Here is a 17,309-nt window from a genome sequence, read left to right as displayed (position 1 = left end):
CTCTCACCCACCTGGATCAAGCAGCATCATGTCCTGGGGCTCCTCTCTCCTTCCTGACTCAGTTTGGGCAGAGTAGGGAGACACGTGGGTCAAGAGTTCCACGGACCAGACACCCACAATCTGCAAGTCTCACCTCTTCACCTCTTTTTCCTTAAGCCACCGCATGCCAGGTCTTCTTGTGACGTGTGCACCACAAGAGGCAGCCACTATTATAAACTCCAGGGCAGAGGGCCACTTTGTCCCCTTGGGAGTGCTGAAGCACAGGCAAGCCTTTTTTTTTTTTTTTTTTTTTTTAAAGTGTCAGGAATCAAATCTAGGTCCTATACCTTTTAGCCAAGTGCTCTAGTACTGAGCTACACCCCTAGCCCTAACTGTTGATTTTCGGAGACAGGATCTTGCTATGCAGCCTAAGCTGGCCTCAAATCCAAGATCCTCCTGCTCCAGCCTCCTCAGTGCGAAGATGATGGACAGACATGACCATCTTAGCACATAAACAGTCTTGAAAGAGAGACGGCCTCAGTTATCTCCTGAGCCTCGCAGGGCACGATACAGCATGGAGTGACAGTCCCCTTCCCCTGTACCCTCGGGGCTCACCTGCTTGGTTGGTGGTGATGTTCACAGAGGCGAACTGGGGTGAGAAGGGGCTCTGGTCAGTGACACCATTCACAGCCTGGATCTCGAAGGTGTACTGCGTGTGCGCCAGCAGGTCACTGATGTAGATGCGCGGCTCGGTCAGGCCCAGCTGGCGGGGTGCATACTGCACATTGTCCCCACAGCGGGTGCAGGCACCCCGGCCTGAGCCGCAGCTCTTGCAGATGATGTTGTAGACCAGATCCTCGCGGCCCCCTGAGTCTCGGGGTGGGGTCCACTCCAGCATGAGGGATGTCTCATTGACGCTGGAGATCACAGCCTGGGGCGCAGATGGAATTGCTATGGAGAGGACAAGAGGGTCAGTGGAGGCTGTGGGTTCTTCCCCACTCCATGCCCACTGCCTCCCCCAGCCCCAGCCCACTAAAAAGGCTTCCTCCATATCTTTCCATTTACCCAAAGAAGCTTCTAGAACATGCCATCCTGCTGAGAATCAATACCTGCTTCCCTCCAGGCTCCAGCCTCGTTAGTATTTGTTCCTGGGGATGGTGTTTTCATGTTTGGGGTGACACCTACATACTATCATTTCTCTTTCCCTTCCTCCCTCCCTCCCTCCCTCCCTCCCTCCCTCCCTTCCTTCCTGTGTGGTGTGCATGTTCTCCAGCGAGAAAAGGCCAACAGTGTGGGGCTGCTTCTCTCTTTCCACCTTTATGTGGGTTCTGCCGATTGAATTCAGGTCACCAGGCTTTCAGGGCAAGCCCCTTCACTCATGGAGCCATCTTGCTGGCCCTTTCCCTGTACAGCAGAACCCAGTTTCACTGAGGGAGGTAATTTGTGTATCTGAAAGATTACACTTCCCAGCCTTTGTGATTGATCAAGCCACTGATCAAGAGGAGAAGTTGCTGAGTAGTATATTTTATGCGTGTTTATGTGTGTATACACATGAGTATGTGGACATATATGAGTGATTGTGTGCAGGTATGTAAGCATGTGTATGTGTGACTATGTGGGTGTGCTGCATGCATGTGATCACATGGATGTGTGTGTGTGAGACCATGTGGGGGTTGAAGCAAGGATATCAAATATCCTTTTGGATCATTCTCTGCCTTGCTTTGAGGCAGGGTCTCTCACTGAATTGGAAGCTCACTATTGTACTCGGCTGGCTGGCCAGCTAGCTCCTGGGATCAGCCATTTTCTACTTCCTAAGTGCCTGGCCTTTTATATGCTTGTAAGGGATTTGAACTCAGGTCCTCATGCTTGCAGAGCAAAGGGCCCTTACCCACTAAGCCATCACCCTATCTCCCTAGAGCTGTGTCTTAAAATGGAGATAGATGGCTACGTCAAGTCTTTTTCTCCTTTCTGCTGCTCTCTCTCTCTCTCTCTGTGTGTGTGTGTGTGTGTGTGTGAGAGAGAGAGAGAGAGAGAGAGAGAGAGAGAGAGAGAGAGAGGAGAGAGACAGACAGACAGACACAGAGATGGCTGGAATTTCAGTAGCTGTGCTAGGAGAAGTGACTGTAAGGGGGGAAGCCAGATGCCTTAGAGGCCATCATGAATTCACCTTCCACACGACAGAATAGGTCTGTGTGGTCTAAGCCCCTGGGGTCAGCTCTGTGAATGTCATCCCTGACCGACGTAGGGAATAGAACTTTGCTGTTTTCCGAGAGTCCGTTGACCTTTGACCTGAGGTTGCGGCTGCAGGTCCAGCCTGGGCGCTGAGCAGCCCCGTTGCATGTGTCACCTGGCTCTTCTGCCAAGCCTCCTCCTGTCCTTCTGTGAATCGAGACCTCTGAGTGGAAGGGGGTGGAGCCCAGATGCCGACGTGTAGTGCAGATCCGGGAATGGCTTTAGACACCCAGCTCCACCAGGTACCCGACTGCTCTCAGCCATCCCCCTTGCTTGAGCCTTCCCATGAGTGGACTGGGGTGGGGGAGAACGTACTTGTGCAAGGCATGTCTAAGGGGTCCAGGTCAGCCCTGTAGTAGCCGTTGCGGCATACACAGTTGGTGGCGCCCTCAGAGGTGGTGCGGCTGTTGATGGGACAGTGGGCACAGGCCTCATCCCCCTGGTTGGCCTTGAAGGTTCCCGATGGACAACCTGGGAGAGAACACAGGATGGGTCACTGAGGAGGCCAGGTGAGAAGAACAGAGGCTGTAACATGAGGGACCCCTGGCCATGGTCCGGGGGACCCGGATCCCGAAGTTCTGGGGTCTCAGGTGCAGCTTGGCAGTCTGGCGCTGGCCCAGGGTTTCCAGAGGAGCTGTTATTTTTGTCTCTGAATTTGCCTGTGGATTCAGCATCCTCAGCCATCTACCCCTACTGTCCTGTACCTCAGCCTGGAGAGGCTCGGCATAGTCTGGATTCCTAACCTGGTTAGCCGCTAGCTAGCCTGGAACTAGGTAATAGGACTCTAGATCACAGACAACGATTTTGTTACAGAATCCTGGGCAGTTAGACAGCACTGTGAATGACTTGGTACATGCTGAGGGCACTGCTGGAGTCACATAGACCTGAGTCTGAGTCCCTGTCTGTGTCGCTCTGGGCAAGTGGTTTACCCACTCTGCAATGCAGGTTCCTTATTTGTGAAAGTGCCGTCCTAAGGTGAGCATTCTGCACACGTATGTATGATGCCTGATATAAGCCCACGCCAGGTTAGGCATTATATAGTTTGGCCAATGTGTTGAAATAAAAGGGGTTTGCAGTACCAGGTTCAGCCTGAGGGGGCAGTGCCCACACTCAGTCAGCACCTGGCACTCCAGAGCGGCATGGTCTCAGGCTCTTGATGAGCAGCAGCCTTGCAGTCAGGCATGCATGGGTTAGGTTCTACTGCAGGCAGCCATGGGAGTGTGGGTGGTTTCAAATCCACCCGCCCATCTCTGCTGGTCCGGGAAGGGAATCCAGAGGTTGCGGGCAGGGCCCTGTCTCTCTCAGTCTCTAAGTGAGGAGGTGGATGGGAAAGAACTTCAGAGGAAAAACTCCCTGGGATGAGACGCTGCTAGTTTACCTACAGGCCAGGGGTCCTCACCTGGAAGACATCGGTTCCATGTCTGGGTGCTGTGCGACTTTCAGCAGTGACTGCATCTCTCTGAACATCCATTTCCTTGTATACAGATGGCTAACATACATGGTCCTAATTTGTCTTTCCAGCCCTGGGCGTTTGGTGTTTACTTTTCAAGTCCTAGTTTTAGCAATTCATCTTCTGACAGATGAGCCTCCAGGTCAGAGACTCTGCCTTTTTCTGGGGCTTGAAACAAAACCTGAATTCCAAAGGCTTTACCCCCCCCCTGCCATAATGAGCCAGGGACAGGGTTTCCTGGCCATTTTCTCAACTGTCCCAGAACCGAAGCCACACTGAGTGACCACTGCTTGGCTTCTGCCTAACTAACAAGTTGGTATTCAGCAAGTGCTCTATAAATGCTTCCTGAAGCTGCCTGCTTCCGTGGGAAGAGAACTTGAGAGAATTACGAAGTTAGAATAGCAGTGAACACGGGTTAGGAAGCAGGGCGCCTGGAGAATCCCCATCCACCTGGGTGTGCAGTGTGACCAGGGACCCAACCCACTTCTGCGTCCATGAAACAGGGCAACAGCACTTAGGGCTCCTGAGAGCATTCTGCTGGTTCATGTCTGCACAAGATGGTTGGAGCAATCCTGGCATTAGACACACATTCACCAAGTTCAAAACCAAGCTGCTGAGTGACCTTGGATGAGTGAATTGACCTCTCTGGAATGCAACGTCCTGACTGGTGAAAAAAATTTCCTGCCACACATATGGCTATGGAGTTATAGGGAACACAGCACCGGGCACAGGGCAGAGAAGGGGCTCTGCTCTGTACCAAGCTGACCACAACTCCCTACAGACACAGGAAACAGCCCCTCTCAGGCCTGCCTCTCCTGCTGGCTTCCAGGACATAGGTCAGTAAAGACAGTGACCGAGCTAATCGATGGCCACCCAGGCTCTATGGGAACACAAGGGGTTCTTCATCACAAACAGCCAGGCTCCAATGACAGCACCGAGGAGGTTCCCAGGGTACCAACATGCATACAGCAACAGTTCTGAGTCCCCTGGAGAGGTAGCTCTGGCCTAAGGATTTGGCCATTCCCATCTCTGGAAGCTGACTGAGGCTAACAGTCACCCTGTCTCTCTCGCATCCAGGCATGGGAATGAAAGCACGAAGAGGGAGAGGCACTGTCTCAGGATGGGGCTTTGGCGACAGAGCTGGCTGGGGTCAGCCCCAGGCCGTCCGGCTCCTCTGTTCCCTCTACATCTTAGAGTCCAGACTGGCTTCCTTTTCAATCCACCGTCCCCAAGTGTTGGCAGAGAGGAGGTGGATTGACAATCGCTACTCTGGACACTCTCTGGGAAACTCTGCAGCTCTGGCTTTGTGAACCCGACTCCTCACTCACGAGTTCTTGCTGTGGTGGAGTATAATAGGGCTACCATCTCGGCATGGTCCAGGGATCCTAGGGTGTCGCAGCTATAGCGGCTGCTGACTGACACCGGCTCAGGGCTAGCCTCTCGGAGTTTGTGTCCTCTGTACGTGGGAACGTGGGGGCTTGTGGGAGGGTCTAGAACTACCCGAAGGATACCCAAGGATTTGGCCCCTAGCTTGAGCTCCTCCTGGCTCTCTCATCGGAGCGTGTACAGCGCTCAGTGCCTGTTCCATCTGCTGGCCAGTTCCCGTCTGCCTGGCAGGTGGCTGCTCTCTCCCCTCTGTGCCATGCCAGCCATCTGGACCACCTTCCCAGCTGCTGTGCTGGGCTACGGTGTCCCAGGCCAGCCTGATCCTAGCCGGTTCCTCAGTCACCTCCTCCCTCCTCAACCACCTTCAGTCTCTGAACTTCCTCAAACCTTCTCCTCTTCAACCTGGGAGGTCGCCTCATTCTCCACCCGGTCAGCAGGAGTACCCCTTTCCCTGCCTGCACCTCCTCTCCTCCCACCCCCTGCAGCCACTCAATTACCAGGTCTTCCCTCCACAGCAGGGTCCCATGCCTGCCTCTTCTTGGCCAGCTCCCACCCCTGCAGGCATCTAGAAAGCTCTTTCCCACCCACTCCTTGGCCTTACAGGACCATCTGGCCTCCTCCTGCCCAACCTCCCCAGCCAGCTTTCTGAAACACAAGTTGTTCCATGTTACAGGAAAGAGAAGCAGCAGCAGACAATGGAATATTATTTGGCTGCAAAAAGGAACGAAGCCCGGGTTTGTGCTCCCACTGGGGAACCTTGAAAACATTGTTCTCTCTCAAAGAAGCCGGTCACAAAAGTACAATTCCATTTATAGGACATAGGCGCAGGAGAGCCGCATCTGAAGAGACAGGAAGTCGATGTGTGGCTGCCAAGGGCAGGGGACAGGGGAGAATGGGAAAGGGCTCCTAATGGGTAACAGGCTTACTTTGGGGGTGGTGAGCACATCCTGAAATTGATTGTGGTGGTGTTTGCATGGCTCCGTGAACCACTAAAACCCCTGGATGAGCTCCTCTGAGCAGGTGAATTCAGAGGTGTGTGCAGAACGCTTCACTGGGCAGCTGCTGCCCCAAGAGCCACCTCAAGGAGTCCAAGATCCTCAGGGTCCCATAGACTTCAAGCTGGGGCACTGCCCGTCTCTCCTGCTTTGGCTGGCATCCACCCCGTGTCCCTCCACACTCACTCACATGTGTTGCCCTTGCCACCCGGACTACCCTCCCTTGGTCGCTTGGCCAATGGTATCTACTCCAGAAAGTCTCCCTGAGCGGCTGCCTTCATGGCTTTCTTATGAATCCGTGTGCCTGGTGAGTTGTTTACCCAAGAGGCCTTGCCAGTCGCCCAGATGGATGAACAGAGAGTAGTGGGAAGAACTTCAAGGCTTCTATTGGCATTTGGAGAAACTGAGGCCCAGAGAGACTTAGTCAAGGCTTTTGAGACTCAGATTTCCCCTCCTCCTCTGACCCCCAAGAGAGGTCTGGGCTGGCTCCCAAGTCCCAATCCTTGGTTGTCACATGCAAGGGTTCAGGCCTGAGTGCAGAGCAAGCATCTGAACCTGAGCAGTGCCCAGTGCCCAGGGGCCTCCCTGTCCAACCTTTGTCCCCACCAGCCCGCCACAGTCAAGGTAGGGATCTGCTACATAGCAGTTCAATGGCTAAATGTTGTTTAACTCAGAACAGATCCACGAGGCCCAAGGAGTCAGCTCCAAGCGTCTCCTGTCTACTTCCTACCATCCCAGCCTCCATGGGGCTCTAGGCCTCGTGGGTTTCACTTCCAGGCCTCTGCTAAGCTGTACCCCCTGCCTGGTGCTAGGCTTACTTTACCCAAAGGTTACCTACCACCTTAGGAAGGCCAGCTAGACTATTGTGAAACTTTGACATTGTTAAAGCACCAAAGCAATGCTGGCCTCTGCCTCAGACTCTTTCCCTTTAGCAACCTTCAACTTGGACCAGCATTAGACAGCAGCGGCCAGGGGGCTTGCAGGTCCCATGCTGGAGATGCTAAAGAAGCTCCGAGCCTCTGTTGGACCCCAGGAGGTATTGTTGGACATTCTCACTGGACAGAGAAGCAGGGAGGGATGTGGATCACCAGCATCTTTGTGACCCATCAGACCGCTTCAGTGTGCAGAGAGACTCATGCTTGTCACTTGGGCCTGTCTTCTAGGGTGATCAGTTCTTAAATTCAAAGTCCCGAGTCCCCAAATTCCCAAGTCTGAGGCCAGCCAGGAGTGCTGGAGTCCCACTGGCCACTTGTTTTCGTTTTTCCTGTAGCCCAGCCTTTGAAATCACTGTATAGCTGGAGGTGGTGATGACCTTGAACTTCTAATCCTGAACCTACCTCCTGAGTGACAGGATTATAAGGCTGTGTCACCACACCTGATTTACTCCGTGCTAGGGATCAAATTTGGGCCTTTGTATCTGCCAGACCAACACTCCACCAACCGATCCACATCTCCACCCCTGACCCCATCAGACACTTTAGCTCGAGGGGCCACTTCTCAGCCACTCACAGGCACTTTGGCAGCCTGGCTGCAGAGCCTGCTTCTTTTCCTCAGAGCATTACTGTACTGCTTTTCCCCATTTCTGCCCAGCAGCCGGCCAGCACCGACCTGTTCTGCTGGTTAGCAAGTGAGAAGCCCCGACCCACATTTCTGTTCGAGTACTGTGTGTGCTTCCCCGAGAGCCGACTCCAGGTGACCGGCCTGAGACCAGGGCCACTGTGCTGTTGGAGACATGCACAGCTGTCTTGTAAGCTCCCCGATACAAACCAGAGTCAGTACCGCTGGGTGAGGTGACTCCTGGTTGGTGAGTGGTAGATAGGGTAGGGCCGAGCGTAGTACTTTACACACACTAGGTGTGCCAGCGTAGCACCTTGCACACAGTAGGTGTGCCAGCAGATGACACTGGAAGAATGAGCAGCTCCCAGAGGTCAAATGGATGAGATACACAAAGTTCCTGAACTCAGGGCCTGTTCTCTGTGACTCTGGGGGCTCCAAGGCTCCACCAGCAAGCTCTAACAGCAGAACTGCCGCTGCCCAGAGCCTTCAAGGGGCTGGGTCAGTGCTCAGCCCGGTGTGGCTGGACTCATTCATTTGATTCATGTCATTGCACATCAGTGTTTGGTAACGTTATCATTTGGACTTTATAGGAAAGGAAACGGGGGGCCAGCAGGATGGCTTCACTGGGTCAGCCTGAGTTTGATTCCTGAGGCCCACTTGGTGGAAGGATAGAACTAATCCTAACAAGTTGTCCACTGACCTCTCCATGTATGCGCCCAGCAGGAACACGCCCACAGCAACACACACACACACACACACACACACACACACACACACACACACACACACACACACACACCAAGGCTCAAAGGAGTAACTGGCCACCTTAAAGTCAAGTAGCCAGAAAATCAGAAATGGCAGGGCTGGAGTTGGACTTCTGGGTTGAGTAATTGTGAATCCTTGAACTCAAATACCACCGGCTCGGGAAAAGGTTGCAGGGTCAGGTGTCGAGTGCCAGAGCCGGAGACTGGCTTGTTGAGGACAGTCATCCAGCAGGACAGAGGCAGAGCTCTGCTCTCTAGCCCGGGACATCAGTCTAGGCAGTCTGTGCCTGCCTTCTTCTGCAGATGCCCAGAGTGCTTCGCCAGGCGAGCGGATGGCAGCCGGCCGGAGACGGGAGGGGGATTGCAAGGAAGCAGATTTTCTCCCTGTCTGCCCCCTGGGCTCCGGGGATAGGTGATAATTGACCAAATAAGGCCCAAGCCGGTCGAGGCAGGGCTCCATCTGGGCCTGGCATGGTGGGCCTGCTAATTGGCACCAAGTGATCCTTGGTAGCTGGCCTGCCACTTCTGCCCCCTTCTTCAAGGGGGATGCCGGTTTAGTACCAAAGATGACTGATGTCATTTGGAGTCAACTGCTTAGTCTGGCCTGATGTGTTAGGTGGCTTGGGGGAGGGTACTTGGAAAGAGTTTCTTCTGGGAGCACTCTGGGCAGAAGGCTCTTGGTGACATTGCAGAATGTCTCCTCTCCTCCTCCACATTCTACCTGTCATTCCCCTCCCTGAGCAGAGAGCTCTGATGAGTCGGAATCTGGGCATGGACTGTCGAGCTGCTGCAGGTCTGGTCCTACCCCTCATTAACTGTGTGACCTCAGGCAAATTACCTGACCTTTTCAAGTCTTATTTCATGAGAGTGCAACAAGAATAATGATACTGTGGAACTTGAATTTGTTGGGGGAAATTAAATGAGTGTGTAGTACAGGCCTTGGAACGGTGCTGGCTCTGTGCTAAGTACAAAACAGTGCCTGATGCCCTCGCTGAGGCAGAGTCACCCTTGCTGGAAATACGCAGGTTCAGAAGTATTTTAGATTTCAGATTGTAGAATATTTGCAAATGCAATGAGCTCTTGAGACCCAAGTCTGAACATGAATTCATTCATGTTCACACACACCTTACGTACATCACCTGAAGGGCATTTGACACAGTATTCTAAATTGTTTTGTGCCTTAGAAAAGCTTCTTAGAATAGAATTTCTGGCATCAGATTTAGGATTTGCACTCACTGGCCGATGCCTGCTGCACCAAGCCTGGAGACGCAGGGCAGCGGACACAGCCCCCGTCCTTAGAAGTTCAGGCTGGGCTACAGGCTTCTACCACAACTATAACACTGAGACCAAAGGCCCAGGTTGGGCTGCTCCATGCTTTCCTTCAGCCAGCTTCTCCGCCTGATGCAGTAGAGGAAAACAGGGGTAGGCTCTGGGGTCTGTGAAGCAGTGGCTTCCTTGACTGTCTTGGAAAGTTCCAGGTTCCAGGTGGGGAAAGGAGTTTGCTAGGTAAGAATTCTGGGAACAGAGCTGGGTGGCAGGATCAGGACCCAGGCCATTTCTTTAGTTCTGTGCCTGGCAAGACAGGTGCTGGAGGCAACACGAGGTTCTGTCTTTTCACTTTGCACTGTGAGAAGGCTGGTCTCCATGCCGCCAGGATCTGGTCCTGCGCCAGGTCAGGGAGGGGCTGCTGGAGTCCCTGTGGCTGAGCTGAGCAGAAGGGTTCCAGTCAGCCTTGGGCATAGGGACTTTGGTACTCTGCTGTTTCCTGCTTTTACCACCTGGATTAACTAGCAGTAAGTCGCCTGGACCAAGACAGGCAGGTTGCCCAATCGGGTCCTCCAGCACAATTGTGAAACCACACGGAAGCTCTTGGCAGGCAAGGAGACAGCTTCCTCGCTATCCTTGTGGGCCCAGCTATACCTGGAGCTGGGCAGGAACTTCTCCAGCCACACTTGGCTCACGGCTGTCCTGTACACAAGGAGGTGACACCTCCATTTTATTCTTCTGCAAAGCTGAACCCAGGAGCCTGCGTGCATGAGACAAGCACTCTACCACTGCACCCCGGTCTTATTTTTTCTTTTTCTTTTAAAACTTGCTTTTTCTTTTAAGACTCACTCTATAGCCCAGACAGGCCTTAAACTTACAATCCTCCCGTGACAACCTCTCAAGTAACTGGGATGACGGATCTAGACCACCAGGCCTGGCTATTGGTGTCCCCATTTTCTTTTTTTTCTTTATTTTTTTAAAAATTTATTTATTTATTATGTATATTCTGTCTGCATGCCAGAAGAGGGAACCTGATCGAATTGCAAATGGTTGTAAGCCACCATATGGTTGCTGGGAATTGAACTCAGGACCTCTGAAAGAGCAGTTAGTGCTCTTAACCTCTGAGCCATCTCTCCAGCCCTGGTGTCCCCATTTTCAAAGTGAAGGATACTGAGGAAAAGAAGTGGCCCATGAAACATCACACGTAGCCAAGGGCCTGGGAGGTGAGCACAGCCCTGGAGGGTACAAACTTACACTTAGGGCTAGCTAGCTTACCTGTGGACCAGGATCTTGGAGTCAGTCTGGATTCCCCAAACCCCTTCCCATGCCCCTGGCAATTGGCTTACTAAGAATCCCACCTTCTTGTCTTGCTCCTCCTGCTGGGAACTTCTTGAGGAAAGTCCCTGAGCCACCTGGCACAGAATCAGTACTTCTGCCACAGCCCCCAAGTCTGATGGCTCATGTCGCCTGGTCTTCTATGGTGGCATGCAGGGACAGAGTTCATAGAGTTTGAGAAAGCTAGACAGGGGATCCCACGGCATGCAAAGCGGACTGGGGACATTTGGCCGCTCAGGTTTTTCAGTCCCCAGACCCTATGTCAGGCTCCGGGTTCCTGACAGTCTTCCTTCTTTCAAGACATCCCAGCTCCCCACCAAGAGGCCAGAGCTCCTACCCACCCAGCAGGCAGCCCCATTCCTCCAATTTCCTCTCAATTAATCAAGCTCTGAACTTTTTAATTATCTGCCTGCAGGGTGACTCCCCGCACTGAAGCAATTAAGGACATTTCTAAGGGCCGTGTGGTTGTGGTTGCTGCAGGCTTTGGTGCATAGGCTGACCAGGCCCTGGTGGAAAAGGAAGGACAGGAGGGTTGAACAACACTCCCGACCCCTGGGCTGCAGGTTATGGGAGGGGGCAGAGCTGGAGCTATGCCAAGCATCCAGGGCTACACTAGCCATCATGATCACCCTGGTAGATGTCCATTCTTTGTCTTCTCTCTGTAATGAGACTGATCTGGGTCCTAGCAGCTACCAGGTACAGGGCAGGGGCTTAGGATGCCACTGCATCTTCTCCTTGGCCCTGAGGGGGAGAGAGATGAGGAAACAGAGGCTGAACATCTGGCTAGTTTGTGCTGCAGCTGGACTGGAAGGCAGCTCAAACCCTGTACCCACTTCCTTCCGTATTCGTTCTATCAGGGGGCATTGCCCAGGAGCGCAGAGAGAGTGGACGCCCTGCAGAAAGTGTCCTTCAAGCTAGAGGCCTGCTTAGATGGGAGCTGCAGGTGGGAGAGGACTTCGCAGGCAGAGTCGGAGGCTGTGTGGCGGCCAGGGTGGGAATGGCACAGTGTGTGCGCTAGGAGCTCAGAACAGTGCAGGGCTGCTGAAGCATGAAGTTCAAGGCTCTTGGGAGGTAGGTGGTGCTGGAGAGGCAGGAGGGGGTCTGGAGAAATCAAATTCACAGAGCTTTTAGAATGTGCTGTCTAAGTACCTACCTTGCTTTATGACTGTGGACTCCACCACACAGACAGGGCTAGCACCTTACCTAAGACAACACTGTCAGTTACCGTGGAGAAAAAGAGAGACAGAGGAGGCGCAGGACCATGCTGGCAGCCTCCGGACGTTTCTGGCTTTTGTCCTTGTCCTCCCTTCCACGCTCCGTTTAGGAGCTGCTGGCAGCTCTCCATACTGTGGTGGGGGTTAGGGGTGGGTGGGGGAAGGCATGGGGCTGTAGATGGGAGTAGGGGTGGGGCTATGGGTGGGGGTAGGGGTGAGGCTGTAGGTGGGGCGGGGGCTGTGGGTGGGTATAGAGAGCCCAAAGAATAGGAAACAACTCAGGAAGCTCTGCTCATGAACAAAACACCCACCTTACTTGGAGTAGAAAGAAATAAATAAAAATAAATAAAATCAGTAACCCAGAAGGTCCCCTCTTCCTCAATGGACTTCTAGCATTCCTCTAGCCTCAGGGCCTTTGCACACACCGATCTGCCCGTCTGGTTCAAGTCCTTCTCCTATTATTGAGTTAATACCACCTACCACATACATCCTTCTGAGGAAAGGAAGGATCGGGTGTCCCCTCACCCCCAGTCGGAGACTCTGTAGGACAAACATCTCTAGACTGGTGCCGCCCAGTGCTGGAACTCACTGGTTGCTGGAATGTTAGTGTTAAATAATAATCACCATTATTATTGCCCACGGGGAAGCCGGATGTGTCCAGAAAGCTTGACACATCTGGCAGGGCCAGCACCAAGCCCCCAGGCACATTTGGCTGCTGTATTGCCACGTGGTGGAACAGGTCATAGAGATGGGGCCTGGTGTCCCAGGCCTGGTGACAGACTGGGCGAGCTGTCAATATCCTTTGTGTGGCTCACTGTGCCTCGGTGACCACACTGAGATCCAGACCCTGGCCTACCAGATTCCAAAGTCCCTGCAATACTCCATTGCCGCTGTCACCCCTGCTGCGGCTGGGGGTCCTAAGGAGGCTCCCTCCCCTCTCCAGCTGGAGTTCTCTCTCTGGGTCACCTCCTGCAGCCGTCCCTCTGCTACTGTATCCAGAAATCTGGCCCTGGCCCCACCTGAGGGAGCCTTGGGCTGAGGCTAGCCTCCCTCCTACCCCCGCCCCAAGAAAGCCAGGCTCATTAATAAAGGACACAATTGGCTGTCAGCAGAGAACATGTCTGGAATTTTTTACCTGCTTGGTGAGCTGGGTTAAGGCAACAAAGTCCGGGACACCCGGAGAGGCAGCTGCTACGCACCTTTCAGACTCTGTCAGTGGGCTGGGGCGGGAGTGTCAGCTCACAGGCCCTGGCCTGTGTGGGGTGGTTATTTTGTTTTAGTTTTTTCCAGGCCAGTGGTGACATTGACGGAGTGAGAGAGATTCCTGGCAGGTGACTTCTCCAGCCTGTCATGCGGTGTTCTGTCCCTTGTCCCTTCCCAAGTCATCATTCAGAGTAAAACAGACTTCCAGAAAAAGCTTTTTTTCCCCTTAGTTCATTTGACAGCGAGGGAAACTGAGGCCCAGCAAGGGAGCAGCACTTTGTTCATGATGGAGAATGAACAATTCTCTTTCTGCATCTCTGTGCACACTTCACTGTTAACTCCATTAGAATGCTCTACAAAAGTCCTAAATGGTTTGTATATACCATTGCATAAACCGTTTAGCCTGGGCCAGGTGCTAGCGCTACAGTGAGGAGCTGTGGACCCTGCCCTCACAGAAGGGAGAGTCTAAGGAGTGAGACAGAAGGAAGAGGGAAGGAACCATGGAAACAATGTGCCCTGCTGTGATGGCTGATAGCAGAGACGTGAGGGCTGGGAGGGGAAACCAGGGCAAGCACTGGAGGAACCATGACAGTTAAAAGGCAACAACACCTTGGCTGAGGGGAAGTTAGTGATAGTACTTGCCTAACATGCATGAGGCCTTGATTTGCACCCCTGACATAACAAAGAGAAAGACAGGAACAAATAAATAAAAGTTAGGGATGCGGTTCAGTTGGTAGAGACTTGCCCAGACGCATGAAGCCCTGAGTTTAATACCTCAGCAAGGCACAAACTGGGAGCGATGGGTGCTTGCCTGTAACCCCAGAACTTCAGAGGTGGAGGAAGAAGAATCAGTTTAAGGCCATTTTAGGCTATATAACCCAGGCTATGTGAAACACTGATTCAAAATAAATAAAGTTAATACTTCGACAAAGTATAGTGGCGCCCCATTTGTAATCCCGACATTTGGGAGACAGAAGCAAAAAGATCACTAGTTCAAGGCCAGTCTGGGCTAAAGTGAGTCACTGTCTCAAAAATAAATAAATGACAACATGGGGGGAAAGAGATGTAACCAACCTTGGAGTTGTGGGAATTCATCTGAGTCAGGGATGTAAGTCACAGGGAGAATACTGGGTGTCGAGTTCCTATCTGTTCTTATTCTGTGGCCCCAGACAGAAGAAACAATGATGTTTTAGAAATGATTTTCCACTAGGAACTTCTGTCTCAACCACACCAGGACACTTGGATTTGCCACTCTACGAGTCATTCTCCAGATGAGAAACAGGCTCAATGTCACTGAGTCCCATCCATGGGGCACATAAATGCCACACACAGTGGCTTCAGCCTTCCACACCTGTCTGTTTCTCTCCCTGTCTCCCCTGGGTGGCTTCCAGAACCACCACTTCCTGTCAGGTTTGTCTGCTTGGATCCTGGGTGCCTATGACTTGAATGCTAATTACAACCTGACAGGAAAGGACTCAGTATAGAACACCTCAGGGAGCAAGGATTAGGAAATACACCGGGGTAGGGGAGCTGACTCACATCCACATGGAGGCTCTCTCCTCGGGGTACAGAAACCATCACCCAACTCCTGTTGGCTTCTGGGGAGCATGAGTAGCCTCAGCGAACCTAAGCCATAAATCAAATGTACATGATGTGGCTTGGCAGGCATCCCGGGGAAGAGATTTGGGGGTCTGAGTTGACCACAAGCCAAAAGCTGCTGAGAACACAATGTGGTCGTAGGCCTTAAGAACAGAAGGGAATGCCAGCCAGCGTCCTCCTGCTCCCCTGGAGCTCCCAATAAGGAAGTCACCGAGTAACAGCAGATAGGATATGTCAGGTTTGTTCTCTGCCACAGCCATCTTTTAGTGGTGCTGGGGATACTTGGGATAATACCCCATGTTTGACCTTGTCAGCAGCCGTGGCTAGAGTCCTACAGAATCCTGTCTAACCCCTCCTGCCTACAGCATCGTCTTATCCCAATCCCTGGGAAATAGGAGTTATTCTCCTAATCTTATTGGGCTCTGCCTTCCAGGCCAGGAGAGACTTGGGTCCACCATCAGAATGGCCTTTTCCCAGTGACCACTTTGTGGCTGTCCTTCGCCCACCTCTGTGGAAGGAACCTGTCACAGAGCGGAACACACCACAGTACTAAGCCTTGAGGTTCACTGTCTGGCAGAGGACAGTGAGCAAGACAGCAGGGGTTGTCACGGAAGGCTCTCCAGAAGCAGGGTCATTTGGACAAGGTGTTCAAGAATGAAGAGGAGCTGGCTAAGGCCAGAAGAGACAAAGACCTTGTGTGAGACAGAACAGTGTGCTTAAAGGCCCGAGGGGCAAACTCAGGGCAGAGGGGTCAAGAATGGGATGTGTGGAGGGACTCGGGCAACAGGAGGTGACCACTGTGTCACAAGTTTGTGTCTAGAGTTTTACCTCCTAGGTATTGGAAAGGCAGGGGCAAAACTTTGCAGGGTCCTAGACCCAGTGTCCTGAGCTCACACCCCAGCAGCCTACCTGTTTGGGTGGCCGGTTCTCAGGTCAGCCCTTCCCAGTCTCCCCTGTATTTCTCCAGTGTTCTTTCCCCACATCTGCAGCCAGTTCTCTGCTGTAGCCAGTCTGCTTCTCTATTAATTAAAACTGACCAACGGTCTGGACTAACCAACGGTCTGGGGCTGAGTTGCGAGAGTGCCCGCCTCGCACGCACAAGCCCTGGGTTTGACCCCCAGCATTGCCCTGGGTGTGGCGATATAACTATAACCCAGCACTGGAGAGGTGGAGGCAGAAGGATCAGGAGTTCAAGGCCGTCCTTAGCCATATGGAGTGTCCATCCCAGTGCTCTTAACCACTGAGCCATCTCGCCATTCTCTGGGAGATGGCCTTAGATGTTGCTGTTACCGGGAGGGGCTGGCATTTGAGCAGGCTTGAGAGATAGAGCAAGACAAAAGAATGAAAGGAGGACGGAAAGAGTGCTGAGCAGACAACAGCCCAGCAAAGGTGTAGACCTGGGAAACAGCAGAGCTGGAGAGTCTCTAGTTCCTTCCCTGTAGCCAGAACCCTGTGTCGGGCCAGTAGGTCAGGTGAACAGGTGACACCATGAGACTTCCTCCAGCCTGGAGCCTGGAGTCCACTGACTGAAGGAGGTGATGCTACTTTTGACTGGGGAAGCAGAGTGGGGACCGGGTGGTGTGTGCCTTTGCACAGGCTCCTTCATGTTCGCCTGACTGCAAACACTCCCCAGGACAAATTGCTTCTTAAAAAGCTGCTTTTTCTAGGGCTGGAGAGATGGCTCAGTGGTTAAGAGCAAGGTACTACTCTTGCAGAGGATCCAAGTTCAGTTCCCAGCACCTACTCTGGACTGCTCACAACCCCATTGAGCACCTGGAACTACAGCTCCAAGGAATCTGATGCTCTCTCCTGGACTCCACTTGATGTGCACACACACACACACACACACACACTAAAAGCTGCTTCTAGGGAGGGCTGGGGAGATTAACTCCTTTGGTAAATTGATAATCAAATGACAAGTATGAAGACCCAAGTTCAATCCCCGTGATCCATATAAAAAGCCAGCATAGTGGTATGCATCTGTATTCCTAGAGCTGGGGAGGTGGAGACAGGATTCCTGGGGGCCCACTAGTCAGTCAGAACAGCCCAAGTTCTAGGCTGGTGAGTGACCTTGACTTAAGAAGCCAAGCTAAACAGCTCCTGAGGAACACCTGAGGTTGTCCTTGACTCTCACACATAGGAAAACATGAATACACACACACACACGCACATATGCACACACATGCATTGCCATACTGCCTACAAACACTCATGTGGACACGGGAAGCCCACACCTTCTCAGTTTTAAAAGGTCAAAAGTTGAAAACTGTAAGCCAGCCAGCAGCAGAGGCTTGTGCGAGTGATCTTAGGTCAGCAGCCGGGAGACTTT

At 52.7% G+C, this 17,309-nt stretch overlaps 1 protein-coding gene across 4 annotated transcripts in view; it reads right to left on the bottom strand.

The window, feature by feature from the left end:
* Positions 1-17,309, bottom strand: part of Ephb2 (EPH receptor B2) — a 181,561-nt gene that overhangs the window by 38,009 nt on the left and 126,243 nt on the right. For all 4 annotated transcript variants that reach the window (XM_087907009.1, XM_087907010.1, XM_087907011.1 and 1 more), the window contains exons 4-5: positions 2,527-2,682; positions 595-930 (exon numbers count right to left, since the gene is read on the bottom strand). In XM_087907009.1, the coding sequence (XP_087763135.1) occupies positions 595-930; positions 2,527-2,682 (492 nt within the window). The remainder of the gene's footprint in view (positions 1-594; positions 931-2,526; positions 2,683-17,309) is intronic.

Source organism: Myodes glareolus, chromosome 6 (genome assembly GCF_982192425.1).
Source record: "Myodes glareolus chromosome 6, mMyoGla1.1, whole genome shotgun sequence".
Classification (NCBI taxonomy): domain Eukaryota; kingdom Metazoa; phylum Chordata; class Mammalia; order Rodentia; family Cricetidae; genus Myodes; species Myodes glareolus.
This window is presented reverse-complemented; position numbering and strand designations above follow the sequence as displayed.